The sequence below is a fragment of the Periophthalmus magnuspinnatus genome, unplaced genomic scaffold, assembly GCF_009829125.3.
Source record: "Periophthalmus magnuspinnatus isolate fPerMag1 unplaced genomic scaffold, fPerMag1.2.pri scaffold_162_arrow_ctg1, whole genome shotgun sequence".
Classification (NCBI taxonomy): domain Eukaryota; kingdom Metazoa; phylum Chordata; class Actinopteri; order Gobiiformes; family Gobiidae; genus Periophthalmus; species Periophthalmus magnuspinnatus.
The window spans coordinates 17,952-34,028 of NW_022986716.1; the positions used below are offsets into that span (position 1 = coordinate 17,952).

The window sequence follows — 16,077 nt, forward strand, 5'->3', positions numbered from 1 at the left end:
ATCTGCTCTTATCCCTAAAGTACTACCCTTTAATGTTCAAAATCACATTCTATTGTCTAAGTAAAGGTTTTTTTTATTATCATGGTGGTATCAGAATCAGTACTGAGTGTCAAGTCTATTCGAGTTTACAGTATACTGTGGCCAAACCTCCTTGTCAAAGTCTGATCTTGTCAGATCTCAGAAGCCAAGCAGTGCTGGGCCTGGTTAGTACCTGGATGGGAGACTGCTAGGAATTCCAGGTGCCACAGTGGAACGCCAGTGGCAGAAACTGTTGTTGTGTCCTTAGGCTTGACACGTCACCTACATTCCCCTGTATGAAAGTTGGTGGTCGGAGCAGATTGGCAGCCTTGCTTCTGTCAGTCTGTCCCAGGGCAACTGTGGCTACAATAGTAACTTACCACCATAGTGTGGAGTGATGCACAAAACTGTAAAGGAAAATCGCTATATAAGACGAATGCATTATTATATTATTTATTGTATTATTATATTATTATTATTATATTATTATTATTATTATATTATATTATTATTATTATTATTATTATTATTATTATTATTATTATTATTATTATTATTAATAATAATAATAATAATAATAATAATAATAATAATAATAATAATAATGATAATGATAATGATAATGATAATAATAATAATAATAATAATAATAATAATAATAATAACAATAACAATAATAATAATAATGCATTCGTCTTATATAGCGATTTTCCTTTACAGTTTTGTGCATCACTCCACACTATGGTGGTAAGTTACTATTGTAGCCACAGTTGCCCTGGGACAGACTGACAGAAGCAAGGCTGCCAATCTGCTCCGACCACCAACTTTCATACAGGGGAATGTAGGTGACGTGTCAAGCCTAAGGACACAACAACAGTTTCTGCCACTGGCGTTCCACTGTGGCACCTGGAATTCCTAGCAGTCTCCCATCCAGGTACTAACCAGGCCCAGCACTGCTTGGCTTCTGAGATCTGACAAGATCAGACTTTGACAAGGAGGTTTGGCCACAGTATACTGTAAACTCGAATAGACTTGACACTCAGTACTGATTCTGATACCACCATGATAATAAAAAAAACCTTTACTTAGACAATAGAATGTGATTTTGAACATTAAAGGGTAGTACTTTAGGGATAAGAGCAGATGTAAAAGTGTGTAAAAGTACTCACTGATCTTGTGGTTCAGTGATGGAGTCTATGATGATCTTTGCTGCATGTTCCTGCTCCAGTTGTCTCACAGCCTCCTCTGCTGCTCTGAGGGCCAACTCCTCTGCAGCACGAGCTGCAGCCAGACGCTCCAACTGCAGCCTACAGGACAAAACAAGAAATAGTGCTGGGATTTACAATGAAAAAGAATTCTGGCCTTTTTCGGCCCAGTCCACTTTTGCCCTAAATGCAACTAAACTGTGCTTTCTTTATGGTGGCACTTCCAGTTAAGTGGGAATCCCATTTATTTCAATGGAGAATTTGAGAAAAGTTTTGCTGCTAAACTCTGATATAAAGTAGTGTTGATTTGTGTAAAAGCGATTCTCTGGAGGCTTTAAAACGGCTCAACCTGAATCACAATGATGGCGCCCATGGCAGCAAGTCCTATAGTTTCATAGCCTGGCTTTAAGGGGACACAAGGTACATTTTGTGCTGGATGGTCCACCACACGTACATGTCTCCATTAAGATGTTATTGCATTGGGTGAAATGTTCAGCAGCAAGGTATTAAACTTATTAAACTTATCTATTTGATAGGAGGCAACACCACCAGGTCAGATCTGTGGAGAGATGAGATTATTTACAGTAGGAAACCGCATTTTCTTTTAGCAGTAAAAACTCCTGTAATTGAATACATTTAGAGTGTATTTACTAATGATATATTTAACCTTTGTCTTAACAAGAAGAGGCAAGGTATTAAAGTTCTGACAGGTATTAAAGTTTGATCAGTTTAATGTGGTATTATGGAACATTCCAAGCAAAGCAATAGCATGTCTGTGAAGAAAGTGTCAGATGCCCTACCAGAAAAGCTACATAATGCACCTTTAACTATGCTATAGTGTCCCACCTCTCCTCCATCTGGGCCAGCACTGCCTCCTCAGTCTCCTTTTTGATGCTGTCCTTCAGAACTGGATGTTCTGTTTGGGCCTCTGCATCTTCAGACTGAACACAACAGGTCAGGTTTATCATCTGAAAATATCTTGTACACATGAGAGATTCTTCATGTGTAGTACTTAAATACTACACATGAAGAAGCTCTCACCACTGAAACTCAAAAAACATGCCCAAATACACTGTTCTTTACAGGCGGCCCCAAAAGCACAGTCTTTACAGGCGGCCCCAAAAGCACAGAATGACACTGGATTTCTCTATGGGGAAAGTAAATGTAAAGCAGCAGTATAGAACTTTTCCAGTGGATAGTCCACCAGCTCCATGGACACAAGAAGGTGATGCCATGTTTTTTTTTTAGGTATTTTTGAGCAGTAAAAACATAACCTAAATAACAACATATGGTGGAATGTTCCAGCATAACCAGTAACACCATGGAGACAAGGAGGTGGCGAACCCCTGACCACAAAAGTAACATAGTGCACCTTTAACCTTAACCTCACATGAAACATAATATAATATAACATATATATAATATAATATAACATAATATATAATGTACCTGTTTCTTTGGTGGCTTGTCTTCTTTCTGAGCAGGCTTTTCTTGCTTTTCATTGTTTTGTTCGAGATCCTCCAAAACCAGGTCATTTTTGGCCTGGCTGCTGTTCACTGCTGCTACAATCAAGATACAGTATTTTTACAAGAGATGCCACATGACCAACAACATCTATAATATCTGTGAATTATTGTGTTTAATTTTAATATATTTTTTAATGTGATCAACTTAAAGAAATTGTGCCTCTAAATGTTAAATGTTAATATCTAAATGTTATGATTTACACAAGCACATTTACTTTTCCAGACATAATACTCTTACACCTACTTAAAGGACCAATATTACGCTATTTTCTGATCTATGTTATAATGTTGTTTTCTCATCTCTTTCTCACCTCTAACCCTAACCCTAACACACCTGGAGTTGTGTTTTGTTTCATTCACAAACATTTAACACACAAACCCCACATATTTAGGACAGAAAAACAGAAAACATTATGTTCCACCTTGTGATGTCATGTGTACAGGAAGTGCTCCAATGTGGTTTTAAACTCCATAGACCACATGTGTCAAACTCAAGGCCCGGGGGCCAAATGCCATGTCATTTTATGTGGCCCGCGAGAAGATAAATTAAAAGGCATGACTGTCATTTTACAATAAGTCTATACTGCTTTAATGTGTGCACTGACAATAAACTAATGAGATGTTTCCAGCAAGTGGAACTGAGAAATATTTGCAAATAATCATCACAAAATGTTCATGAAGAGGAAAATTGTTGGCATGGACACGGAGCTAAGAATGCAAAAGTTAGTCTGCAAGAAAAATAACAAATTGTCCAATAATTAAAAGGCTGTAAAAGGCCATATTTGAAGCAGAGCTGAAGGTCTGTGAGCAGGTGTGTCTCGACCAAATACACACTTTTAAAAATGTCAGTTTATCACAGAAACCGTTATTTAACAAATTAAAAAGTAATTACATTTATTTTACATGACATTCGGTTACATTTAGTGACATTTATCCTCCGCACAGTTACATCTGGCCCTTGATGGTAGCCATTTTGCTGATGTGGCCGTCAGTGAAAATGAGTTTGACAACCCTGCCATAGACCTTCACTAGATTAATTTCGATGATTTCAGCTCTGGAATTACTGAATGAATCTTGAATTGAATTGAATCTCTACTGAGCTAAACGGTCCTACAACTTTTTGTGCAGTTGACAGATTTTACTTTTACTTAGGAGTAATAGTATACTCACCCATATACTTTTATACTCTTACTTGAGCAATTTTTATGGATCACTACTACTGTTTACTTCAAATTGTGTTATCATGATGTTACCCTATTAAAAACCTGGAGTTGTGTTTTATTTCATTCACACATGTTTGAGTAACCTTTTATTATTTATTTTTCTACAAAAGCTCAAAATGCTCTGTTCCACCTTGTGATGTCATAAAGCGGTAGTTTTCTAGTTAACAGCTCCTTTTACCTTTAGTTCAGTAGAGATTGGAAATTCCAGGGCTGAAATGATTCTAGTGAAAGTGTATAGAGTTTAAAAGCACAGTGGAGCACTTCCTGTATTACCACAAGACATCACAAGGTGGAAGTGTTTTCATCCTGACGGTTTGTGTGTTATACATGTGTGAAAGAAACAAAACACAACTCCAGGTATTTTTGTGATGAAGAAACAACATTATAACATAGATCAGAAAATAGCGTAATGTGGGCCCTTTAAAGAAACAAGTATTTTTAAAATAGAGAGAACTGATTGGTTGATTGACTTTGACCACAGCGACACCATCAAACTAGCAGTAATGAAGACAACTTAGTACAATATATATTTATTTTTCCCAGACACATGATTGGTTCTGTTATTTTCAATTACACATGTTATTCACATATTACATCACATATACTGCATCTTATAATTAATCCACATGACAAAACAGCAGAAGTGTGTAAAACGGACCAGCACCAGCACATTGTATTGTAAACAGTATTCAGCACTGAAACAATGGGAGAGGTAAAGTGGGATAATCTCATCAGGTCAGATTAAGATAATAATAATAATAATAATAATAATAATAATAATTATATATATATATATATATATATATATATATATATATATATATATATATATATATATATATATATATATATATATATATATATATATATATATATATATATATATATATATATAAAACAAAATGCAGTGGTCACATTTTAATCTAATGAATTAAACACACTAACACTGAGTTTACGAAGGCGCAAGTGGCAGCATTACTTTTAACATGGTACATGCTTGTACTTTTGTGAAGAGTAATCCAGGGCTAGTCATCTGTTGGCAGAAATATTTGCAGCATCTAAACATATCAGTCCTTGTGGCTTTGTCACACTGTTGTTTATGAACAAGATTTGAACTGATAACTGACCAAAATAATCATGAAACATTAGTGAATAGTAAGAAATGCATGAAACCGAAAATATTCAACAACACACCCCACACACCCGTCTGTTTTCTGCTCAACCATTTCACCCAAATGAAATAAAGATTTACTTTTACACTGATTACAATGAACTGTATTAAAAAGCTATTTACATGAATATTCACAAGAGAAAAACATACCAACAATATGAATTCTTATGTACATATACAGTCTCCCAATGTGTTAATATGAGATTGAGACTGAGATTCAGGAGCTCCTCTCCAGCAAACCACAGTTTACCTCAACCACACCTCTAATTACCCAGAACTACCCTATTTATACAAGCCTATACCAGCAACACAGTCTGTCTCTTCTCTCTTGACCCCTCCCTGCCCCCCGTGTCTCTTGCTTATCTTTAAGCCTGAAGACCTCACCAACTAACTGCCTGAGACAGAGGCCTCTTTTGAGGTCAGGAATGGGTACAAGCCAAACTGACTGAGGGAGATTCAGAGGGCATTATTTTAGATACCTGAAATTAGGGTGCAAACATTTTTAAATGAGGTTGCAGTGCACCCATTTGCACTCCTGTAGACCCTTTTGCACTTCTCTAGACTCTGTTGAACCCTATAGACCCTTTGGCACCCCTGTAGAACCTTTTGCACCTCTGTAGTCCTGGGCCTATTTGAGTCTCTATGCAGTCATCAATAAATATCTTTATTGTACACCATTGTTGTAGTAGTGAAAAAGTGTCTTAGTGAAATTTTTTTTTTGATTTATGAAGTTACTTTAAATTGTACAATTATTCCACTAACTTCTAAGGAGCTCATCCTATTTACAATATCACTCTTCATTTTAGTTATTTATTACTTTCTCAACAGGTTTACAGAAGTCCAAAGACCCATATAATTATTATACCCGCATAAAAACAGCCATGTTCTGTCAGTGAGTACACTTTCATCATTGAGAAAATGAAATGCAGCTTTTACCATATTTAACCTCTGCATTCTTTCAAAGTTACTGCTATATTTTAAAGTCTAGTCTTCCACTCGCAGAACCGCAGCTGAGGGTAGAGTCAGTGGAAGGGGCTCTATCCACCTTTTCCCCCTGAAACACAGAGAGAAGAGGTTAGAGCCCGCCTCCAATTAACTGACACATACATCGGCCAATCAGCTGCAGCTGGCAAAACCAATCAACCAATCATGTGTTGGAAAACTCTTAAGCAACCAATCAGATGATCAAAATATATATATATATATATAATAAATAAATAAATATAATAGATTTATTTATTTATTTATTTTTTTATCACCACAATATTTTATTACTAAAATATCAGAAAATTCCATCAACCAATAAGGTGTCTCAAATCCAATCATGAATGAGTGAACCACTCCAATGTCTCCAAAATGTAGTTTAGGGGATATTTTGAAAAACCTAAACCAAATGAAAACAACAAATGTGAAGATGTTTCAGCTGTATTCCTGTCTTTGTGAAATGAATGTTTCAGCTGTGTTCCTGTCTTAGTGAAATAAATGTTTCAGATGTGTTAAGAATTTGATTATTTTTGATCATGTATAATAATGTATGTTTAGATGTTTGCTGCTACTTACTGTTTTGTACACTGTCACCATTTTCCTGTGAAGAAAAAATGTCAAAATTGAAATATTTATCTCTTGAAAAGTGATATTATGTATTTTCAAAGTGCATTCTCTTCAAAAAAAAAAAAAAAAAAAATTGGTCCGAGCTCCAGATTAATATCGAAAATATGTTGCAAAAATGGCCACATGAGTGAACTGACAGCAAATGAAGTGCCTGTAGTGATGAGGAACCCTCTTCCTGACATAGGGAAAAAACAAAACAAAAACTGGAACATTGTTTTCACATTGGAATATTCTTCTTCTTTCTTGTTATTTTTCTTGGGACCAACCTCACATTTTTCACCCAGTGAACAATGCCGAAAACTTGTGCTTCTAAATATCACAAACTGTCAGGTTTTTAACATATGGGACTTTAAAGAACTTCTCCTTGGGCGTTTGTCAGAGAAAGAGCATCAAAAGTTATTCACATGTTTTGTACATGATTTACAGCTGCATACTTAACCCAAAATGTTTTACTTTGTAAAAATGCCGCCATTTCTGTAGCAAAGAGGAAGAAAAGAGAAGACAATTGGCTGTGGCTGTAATGTACAGAGGGAAATTGAGGGTATGACAGCCCCCCTACACTTGCGGGTCGGTGTGCGGGCAACAGCCGATTATTGCTGCTTCCGGCTATATTTATAATTATAATTACATAACTCACCAATTTGAGAACAGGCTGAGGAAGCATCCGTCCAATACCATTGACGATCCAGCCCACCACACTGAGGACACATACAGTGGAATAAACAGGTCGGACATTATAAATATTATGAAGCACAGCTCTGAGTTTAAACTGCACCTACTTGGACTGCTGCTCTACTGAAGGTCTGGAAGAACAAGACATAAGTTAATGTTCAAATGTTTTACATGAATGATTAAAGTATATTTAAAGAGACACTATGTAACTTTTCTGATGGAGGCCAGTAATCATAGGTACACTTGACATTTGATTGAAAATTTGATTGCTTTTTAAAGAATTTATTTGCAAATAATGGTCGAAAATATGTATTTGGTCAGTAACAAAGTTCATCTCAATACTTTGTTATATACTTTGTTGGCAATGACAGAAGACAAATGTTTTCTGTAAGTCTCCACAAGGTTTTCACACACTGTTGCATTCCTCCATGCACATCTCCTTTAGAGCAGTGGTGTTTTGGGGCTGTTGCTGGGCAACACAGACTTTCAACTCCCTCCAAAGATTTTCTATGGGGTTGAGATCTGGAGACTGGCTAGGTCACTCCAGGACCTTGAAATGCTTTTTACGAAGCTACTCTTTTGTTGCCCGGGCAGTGTGTTTGGGACCATTGTCATGCTGAAAGACCCAGCCACATTTCATCTTTCATGCCCTTGCTGATGGAAGGGGTTTTCACTCAAAATCTCACGATATATGGCCCCATACTTTCTTTCCTTTACAAAGATCAGTCATCCTGGTCCGTTTGCAGAAATACAGCTCCAAAGCATGATGTTTCCACCCCCATGCTTCACAGTAGGTATGGTGTTCTTTGGATGCAACTCAGCATTCTTTCTCTTCCAAACACGACAAGTTGAATTTTTACCAAAAAGTTCTATTTTGGTTTCATCTGACCATATGACATTCTTCCAGTCCTCTTCTGGATCATCCAAATGCTCTCTAGCAAACTTCAGACGGGCCTGGACATGTACTGGCTTAAGCAGGGGGACACATCTGGCACTGCAAGATTTGGGTCCCTGGAGGTTGTGAACAGGTATCTTTTATACTGATAACAAGTTCAAACATGTGCCATTAATACAGGTAACGAGTGGAGGTCAGAGGAGCCTCTTAAAGCAGAAGTTACAGGTCTGTGAGAGCCAGAAATCTTGCCTAATTGTAAATGACCAAGTACTTATTTTACAGAGGAATTAAAAATCATTAAGAATCCTACAACATGATTTCCTGGATTCTTTCCCCCCATTTTGAAACTCATAGTTGTAGTTGATAGTGTACCTATCATGAAAATTACAGGCCTCTCTCATCTTTTTAAGTGGGAGAACTTGCATAATTGTTGGCTGACTAAATACTTTTTTGCTCCACTGCACTAACCACGCCCAGTGCAATAGGGTTAGTTTAACAATGGGCCTGGTCTGTTCTTGGATGGGAGACAACAGTCGCTTTAGGGCAAACTGTTGTTGTGTCCTTAGGCAATATCAAGCCTAGAATGAATGTGGTGTGTGAGTGTTGGTGGTAGTTGGAGGGGCCGATTGGCAGCCTTTCTACCGTCGGTCTGCCCCAGAGCAGCCGTGGCTACAGTGTAGAGTGAATGAATAATGGAATGTAAAACCCTTGGGATGTTTTGAAAGGTGCTTATAAATCCAGTGCCTTATAATTATTTCTATTGTTCAATTATACTATGAAGAGACATGTAGGCTCTGTGATCACAGTCCACCAAATGCGTCTAAAAGCATTTGCACATTACAGCTGAGTACAAAGTGAGTGTATGTAGAATATAACACAGTATCTGATCACTGTACACATACGTCTCCTCTGCAGCTGGTTTTGGTGATGGAGTAGGTGGAGGAGCTTCAACTGAAAACAAACACACATCACTGTGAGGTTAAACTGAAGGATAAACTAACTCAGCGGATAAAATGGATACATGTAGTTGTTACCTTTGGGTGCAGGAGGAGCCTCGTTCTTGGCCAAGTTCTCTACCTTTGCCTTGAGGTGCTCAGGCTGAGGGATGACCTTCTCAATGCCCGACTTTATCCACTCGATCATACTGAAAAACAAACATTTATTGCATACTACTGTCCATAGATGTCCTTATTAAAACATTGTGGCATTCAAAGGTGTACTATGTAACATTTGGGTAAGAAACTGGTCAATGTCATCCCCCTGTCTCTGTGTAAACTGGTGTATGAATGTGTGTGTGAATGGGTGAGTGGTTCCTTGATGTAAAGTGCCTCAAGTGCCTTGAAGGTGGAAAAGCAGTATATAAAAATGTGACCAATTACCATTTACCATTTTAGTTTGTCTATTTACATAGCTTTAACTTATCTGGAGTGTTTGTTGTGTCAAATGTTGAGGGCATGAGGTAAATCAAAGCCCCCTCCTATAAGGTGTCTTACTAAGCCAGCTATTAATTTTTTAATTAAAGTCATAAAATAAACAAGTGCAATGTTCTACCTTGTATGGTTCTCAGCTTTTTCTTCAGGGCTTGGCTTAACTTCCACAGTTACTGGTGCAGCTAAACACAATAACATGGTCAATAAGCGATCACTTATATAGACGACAAATCACTTTCACAAAGGACATGCTGATTTCAAATAAACATATGTCGTCTTTTACATTTTTTGGGACATTAAATACTCTGGTCTGGTAAGGCTATCCATTCCATTAAAGTTTATTTATAGCACATTTAAACTAACTTGAGCTGACCACAGATTCTGTGCACCGACGTGGTGGCAGCAAGTCTGAGCAGCTCCTGTCTTCTATGTGTGTTTTTCTTGGAGTATGTGCCTGTTTAAGTACACAAGGGATGAGCTTTTACATCTGTGATGTAAATCAAGTGGGATTATACATCCGATTCCGCCTGAATTTAAAAAGGCTTTCCGTGGTTGCCGAGCCGGAGTGAAGCTAAAGGCTAAGAGGTGGAGATACAAGCCATTTGTACCATTGATCATAATGGGGAACGTCAACTCGCTTCCTAATAAATGTGAAGAGCTGGATGGTCTGATGAAAAACGAGCGGATCTACCGGGAGTGTAGCTTGTTTTTCTTCACGGAGTCGTGGCTCAATGATGACATCCCTGACACCACTGTTAGCATAACCGGCTTCACTATGGTATGTGCTGACAGAGATGCAAAACTGTGTGGAAAAGCCAAGGGGGGTGGGCTTGTGCTGCTTGTGAACAACAAATGGTGTCATTCCGGACACATTACAGTAAAGGAGAAGATCTGCTGTCGTGATGTGGAGCTTGTAGCGGTCAGTTTAAGACCTTTGCCGTGTCTCAATTGGCCAAATTGACCTTAGAATCACCATTCGAAGTGTGCGTTACGTAAAGGGCAGTTACGTAATTTCCGGCGCAACAAGGGCTGTCCCATTTCAACGCACCCTACTGAATGCACCCGACAAACCTGCCCTTCCCTTTCCACCGTTTCCATGGAGTGGAACACACTTCGCGCACTTCTATATCCCATCATGCACCGCAACTACGCAAAAAAGAGAAGAAAATGGAGTCCGCTGCGCAATACACGTTCAAATGTTCGTACTGGTTTACCTCATCTACAACAGTGCGACATGAAACTGTTAAATCTGAATAAAGATCTGTACTGTGTGTTTGAGGATTAAAAAGGAGGGGAGTTACATGGAATAAAGGAATGTGCAGTTATTGCATTCCTATTACACAATAAGAAGACATTATTATCATTAGAAATTATTACTGCAATAAGAATAATGTAAGAATGTTCATTTCTATTGTGTCAAAGACCAAGAGACTGAAACATAAAGTCAGAAGAGTTTAGTGATCCACACAGGTGACGTGAACAATGAAGCAATGAACTCTCAGGAAAGGACAGAAGAGAGCCCTGAGACGTGCACAAAATTTTCATGAGTTCGTGTTAATAAATGAAGATACTAGTTTGATGTAGCGCTGCACTGTTAGAAAATACCTCACATCCAGTTGTAATTGCTGGTGAGAGCATTGAGGTTGTCCAGTCTTATAAATATCTTGGAGTTCATCTTGACAACAAACTGGACTGGTCAGCGCACACAACTGCAGCTTACAAAACAGGACAAAGCAGACTCTTCTCTCTTAGGAAGCTTAAATCTTTTGATGTCTGTAATGAATTTCTGCATATTTTTTACCATTCTGTTGTAGCCAGTGCTGTGTTTTTTGGAGTGGTGTGCTGGGGAAACAGCATTACTGTGCGGGACCATAACAGGCTTGATAAGCTAATCAGAAAGTTTGTGTCGGTGATGGGTGGGAGGGTGGACTCTGTTGGGGAGCTGGTGGAGAAGAGGATGAGGAGTCTGATGCAGACCATCCTCAACAACAGCAGACACCCGCTGCACGAGACTGTGTCAGCTCAGAGAAGCAGCCACAGTACCAGGCTTCTCTCGCTGTGCTGTAGAACTGAGAGGTTCAGGAGATCGATCATTCCTGCTGCTATAAGACTGTATAACAGCTCTTGTTAATCGGGTGCACTTTATTATCCTTGTACTGTTTGTGATTTTATACCTGTGTGCAATTTATGTTATGTCTCTGTTTTTGCTGCTGGACAAATGAATTTCTCTGGTCTGGGGATTAATAAAGTATCTATCTATCTATCTATCTATCTATCTATCTATCTATCTATCTATCTATCTATCTATCTATCTATCTATCTATCTATCTATCTATCTATCTATCTATCTATCTATCTATCTATCTATCTATCTATCTATCTATCTATCTATCTATCTATCTATCTATCTATCTATCTATCTATCTATCTATCTATCTATCTATCTATCTATCTATCTATCTATCTATCTATCTATCTATCTATCTATCTATCTATCTATCTATCTATCTATCTATCTATCTATATAGTGCTTCAAAAAAGTCAACAAAAAACAAATATACAGATAACATGATACATAGGAAAAGAACAATAAAACACCAAGATGTCCTGTCTAACTAGTATTAAATGCCAGGGAGAAGAGGTGGGTTTTCAGTCTAGTCCTAAACTGTGTTAAAGACTGAGAGGATGTGATAGGCTGAGTGCGCTGTTTCATAGCACTGCCACAGAAAAGGCTCTGTCACCTCTGGTCTTGAGCCTGGCTTTCAGCGGGTCATTACTAAGCCTGTGTCACTCTTAATAAACTATTGGTTCACTATATTTTAAATATTTCTTCATGCTTTATTAAAACTGTAAATAGTACAGTTATTATAGTGTTACCCAAAGTCAATTAGTTCACAATTATAATAGCAAATGTTTGCAAACGAATTGTGTAATTTGTGAAAAAGTGGAGAAGGCAAACTATTTTTTTTCTTTCTTTTTTTTTTAATATTCAGATATTATTTGATTTTTTACCTGGTGCAGTGGCTGGTCTAACCTCCACTGGCTTCTCTGGTAGAGGAGACTCTTTATTTTTCAGTTCTGGATGAGGAACAACTTTGTCAAAACCCTGTGAGATCCAGGCTATCATCCCTGTGCTGGAGGAGAAAAATATGTACTTTAAAAACACAAAAAATACATTAGAATTACAATACATTACATATATGTTTAGAAAGTGGAGGCTAACTGACTCCAGTATTGTACAACTTTGAAGAGCTTTGTGAATAAGCTTAAGCAAAACTGATCACTATCTGTCATTTTCTTAGTTAATTAGACAAGCATACTTAAACTTATAGACTCATATGAAGAGGAATGTGTGGTTAGGGACAAAGCAAAGATTTTCAAAGAGGAGGTATTTTGCTTCTATGGGGTATTAACTGTAACACATAACATATCTAGATCAACATGTTACCTTTAATTAACTTAAATAATTTTAAATTCCATGAAAAAATAAGTAAAATATTAATATAATAAAACTAATTTCTTTTGTTTTCTCAGTTTAATGCCATACTGTGGAACATTCTAGGCAAAGCAACTACACCATCAGCATGGAAACAAGCAGGTGGTGGACTCTCCAGCAGAAAAATGTTTGTAATGTGGCTACAAACTTTATAAGGATTAGACACAATCAAACAATGGAAATAAATCTTGTGACATCGCAGAAGCCTATTGAAGCAATGCCACAGCGGCTGTGTGCCGTAATCAAAGCTAAAGGCAGTCCAACGAATGGTTAGAGTGACCTTTTTTATTGGTGGTGACTTTTTTTGGCCAGGCAGTGTATCAGTAGCAGAGGAAAATTTATAGATTTTTCTGCAGCAGCACACTATAAAGCAGCAGTTTGGTCTTATTACTCACTCGTCCTCAGGGTTATTACTATTCACAGGAAAAAAAACACAGACGGTTTGTCACTAATCCAATTTCTACATATCTTAGTTCTAAATACCATACAAGTGTCAAGGGTTAATTGTCTTGCCTATGGAAGTATAATAAAATCTGGAAGGTGAACCCAAGATGGAGTTGTGTTGTTTTCAGTGGCCTGAGGTCATTGGCACATGGGCCCAAAAATAATTTTCTCTTCCATATTACTTCCTAAATATGGGCTAGCTCCTCCCACCCATGTGACATCAGAAACATGTACTATGTGATCAGTTCTGACCAGTCAGAGTGATAGCAATGCTGTTGTGGCCTCAGAGCAGGACTAGGCTAAATCTTACAAAGCTAACTTTTATACACTTTTAGGATTTAAATTTTTTTAAAGTTCATGTTGTGAAAGCAGAAGAATCCTGCTAAATCAACCCTTTGTGAAAGCTGGGGGCCCTGTCAGAACACGGGCAGTTTGAATTCCTAAAAAATGCATTGTGCTCTATGTGAGAATTATTTATGGGCCAAAAAGTTCCTACAAACTGCAGTACCTGGTGTGGCCACTAGTTGATCTCACCCTGAGACAGAGGGACTCACCCTCAATGCAGTTATTATTATAGATCCATGGTCTTGCCCAAGTACACAACAACACATACAAGCAGAAGTATAACAACCTCAACGAATCAATCACACTCACTACAGCAAGGACAAGTCATAATAGTTACCTTGGTGGTGGGCTGTTTTCCTGTTATTACAAAAATAAATCAGACAAAACGGTATTGCTTCAATTCAAAAAGGTAATCATGATATTAATTATAACATATATAAAAATGGTCTGACCTTGTTGGCAGAGTTGTTAGCATTCACAGGTTGAGGCATGGCGTTACTGATCCAAGACAGTACAGCTGTGCCAGGCCTGAGAAAACATATAATATTAAGTATATTTATTTGATCTCAAGTTTCACTACAGTGTCTAGGGACTTCTTGAGTAAATCTGAAAACTTAAAATTCACAAACAAATAAAGCACATCCCTTAAACAGCAAATGCATACTCGTCTGTACTTGCTTAAACCCTGTTAAATCCTTTCAATGTTTTTGTTATCAATAAAAGCTCTGTTTGATTTGAACATGTTGACCTTGTTTCTGGGACACAGACAGGTCATGTTTCTGGAATTTTAAATCAAAATCTCTCAGTTCCTTTGAGAACAGAGCTCAGTACAAATGTTGAGTGATATAAATACCTCAGTGTCACCCATCTGACTTGCACATTTTTGAATCTCAATCTCAACATGATCAGTGGTAGAACAAAAATCTATCTAAGTAAAATATTACCGTAGCCATTTAAAAATGTACATAAGGTGTAAAAAGTATGGTAAGTATTTTGTGCAATTTGAGGTCTAATAAAGCTTCAAACGTTGTGATTTTGATTTTTGCTGAATTTCGTTCAAGGGAATACATTTTTTCTAGCTGTTTTTAATTTTTTAAATTTGTATATTTATATTTGTACAAACTACGAACGTGTTCAAAATAAACTTTCAGCCTTTTCAGCAGCTCTCAGACAGTCATGAAAAATAGTGGAGTAGAAAGTGCAAATACCTGCTTTCAAATGTAATGTAGTAAAAAGTATCCAATTGACTTAAGTAAAGCAGAGATACCTACAATTTGTAGTATAGTATAGTATATATATATATATATATATATATATATATATATATATATATATATATATATATATATATATATATATATATATATATATATATATATATATATATATATATATATTACTACTTTTACTTCATTATATTCCACCACTGAATATGATCTTGTTACTGACCTGCTTCCTTCAGCTGCTGGGACATCATTGCTTTTGTTTGTGTTTGGAACTGCTCAAAGGAAAGAGACCATTAAAATAATGAATGACTACCCTCAAATGACTACCCTCATGCGTTTCATACCTTCTTCTTTGAATGTCACTTTTTTCTCCTGTTGAAGAAATATCAATAGTTAAACGGCCCATGTTACTCTATTTTTTGATCTCTGTTATAATGTCTGTTCCTCTTCACAAACATACTTGGAATTTGTGTTTTGTGTCCTTCACACATGTTTAACACACAAACCCTGCATATTTAGTTCTTCTCTCAAACAGAAAACACTGTTTCACCTTGTGATGTCATGTAGTAAAACAGGAAGTGTTCCACTCCATACACCTTCACTAGAATCACTTGGATGATTTCAGACTTAGAATTGCCAGTCTCTACTAAACTAAAGGCAAAAGGTAGCTGGTAACTTGAAAACTACCACTACATGACATCACAAGGTAGAATGGAGCATTTGGAGCTTTGGAGGTATAGACAGACTAATAATAAAGGGTTACTCAAACATGTGTGAATGAAACAAAACACAACTCCAGGCATGTTTTTGACATT

At 37.1% G+C, this 16,077-nt stretch overlaps 1 protein-coding gene, 1 long non-coding RNA gene and 2 pseudogenes across 2 annotated transcripts; 1 reads left to right on the forward strand and 3 right to left on the reverse strand.

The window, feature by feature from the left end:
* Nucleotides 1–133: 133 nt before the first annotated feature.
* LOC117393487 (5S ribosomal RNA) lies at nt 134–251 on the forward strand (annotated as a pseudogene).
* A 661-nt stretch (nt 252–912) lies between these two features.
* On the reverse strand, nt 913–1,030 carry LOC117393488 (5S ribosomal RNA; annotated as a pseudogene).
* A 153-nt stretch (nt 1,031–1,183) lies between these two features.
* Nucleotides 1,184–9,464, reverse strand: LOC117393485 (cyclic nucleotide-gated cation channel beta-1-like). The gene is made up of 8 exons (XM_055232469.1): nt 9,356–9,464; nt 9,218–9,272; nt 7,534–7,557; nt 7,392–7,452; nt 6,704–6,728; nt 2,673–2,782; nt 2,070–2,164; nt 1,184–1,325 (listed from the first exon to the last, which is right to left on the reverse strand). The coding sequence occupies exons 1-8, from the start codon at nt 9,462–9,464 to the stop codon at nt 1,184–1,186; spliced, it is 621 nt and encodes a 206-aa protein (XP_055088444.1).
* Nucleotides 9,465–14,487: 5,023 nt separating this feature from the next.
* On the reverse strand, nt 14,488–15,515 carry LOC129457417 (uncharacterized). The gene is made up of 2 exons (XR_008649247.1): nt 15,486–15,515; nt 14,488–14,564 (listed from the first exon to the last, which is right to left on the reverse strand). It is a non-coding gene; the product is annotated as an uncharacterized LOC129457417 (long non-coding RNA).
* Between the last annotated feature and the right edge of the window lie 562 nt (nt 15,516–16,077).

What these genes read in the sequence shown, in the direction of transcription:
- LOC117393485 (XM_055232469.1), bottom strand. Translation starts at nt 9,464, where the DNA reads ATGATCGAGTGGATAAAGTCGGGCATTGAGAAGGTCATCCCTCAGCCT. An exon ending in TCAGTAGAGCAGCAGTCCAA is followed by an intron (nt 7,453 to 7,533) that starts GTAGGTGCAGTT and finishes ATGTGTCCTCAG; the next exon opens with TGTGGTGGGCTGGATCGTCA. An exon ending in ACAAGCCACCAAAGAAACAG is followed by an intron (nt 2,165 to 2,672) that starts GTACATTATATA and finishes TGTTGTGTTCAG; the next exon opens with TCTGAAGATGCAGAGGCCCA.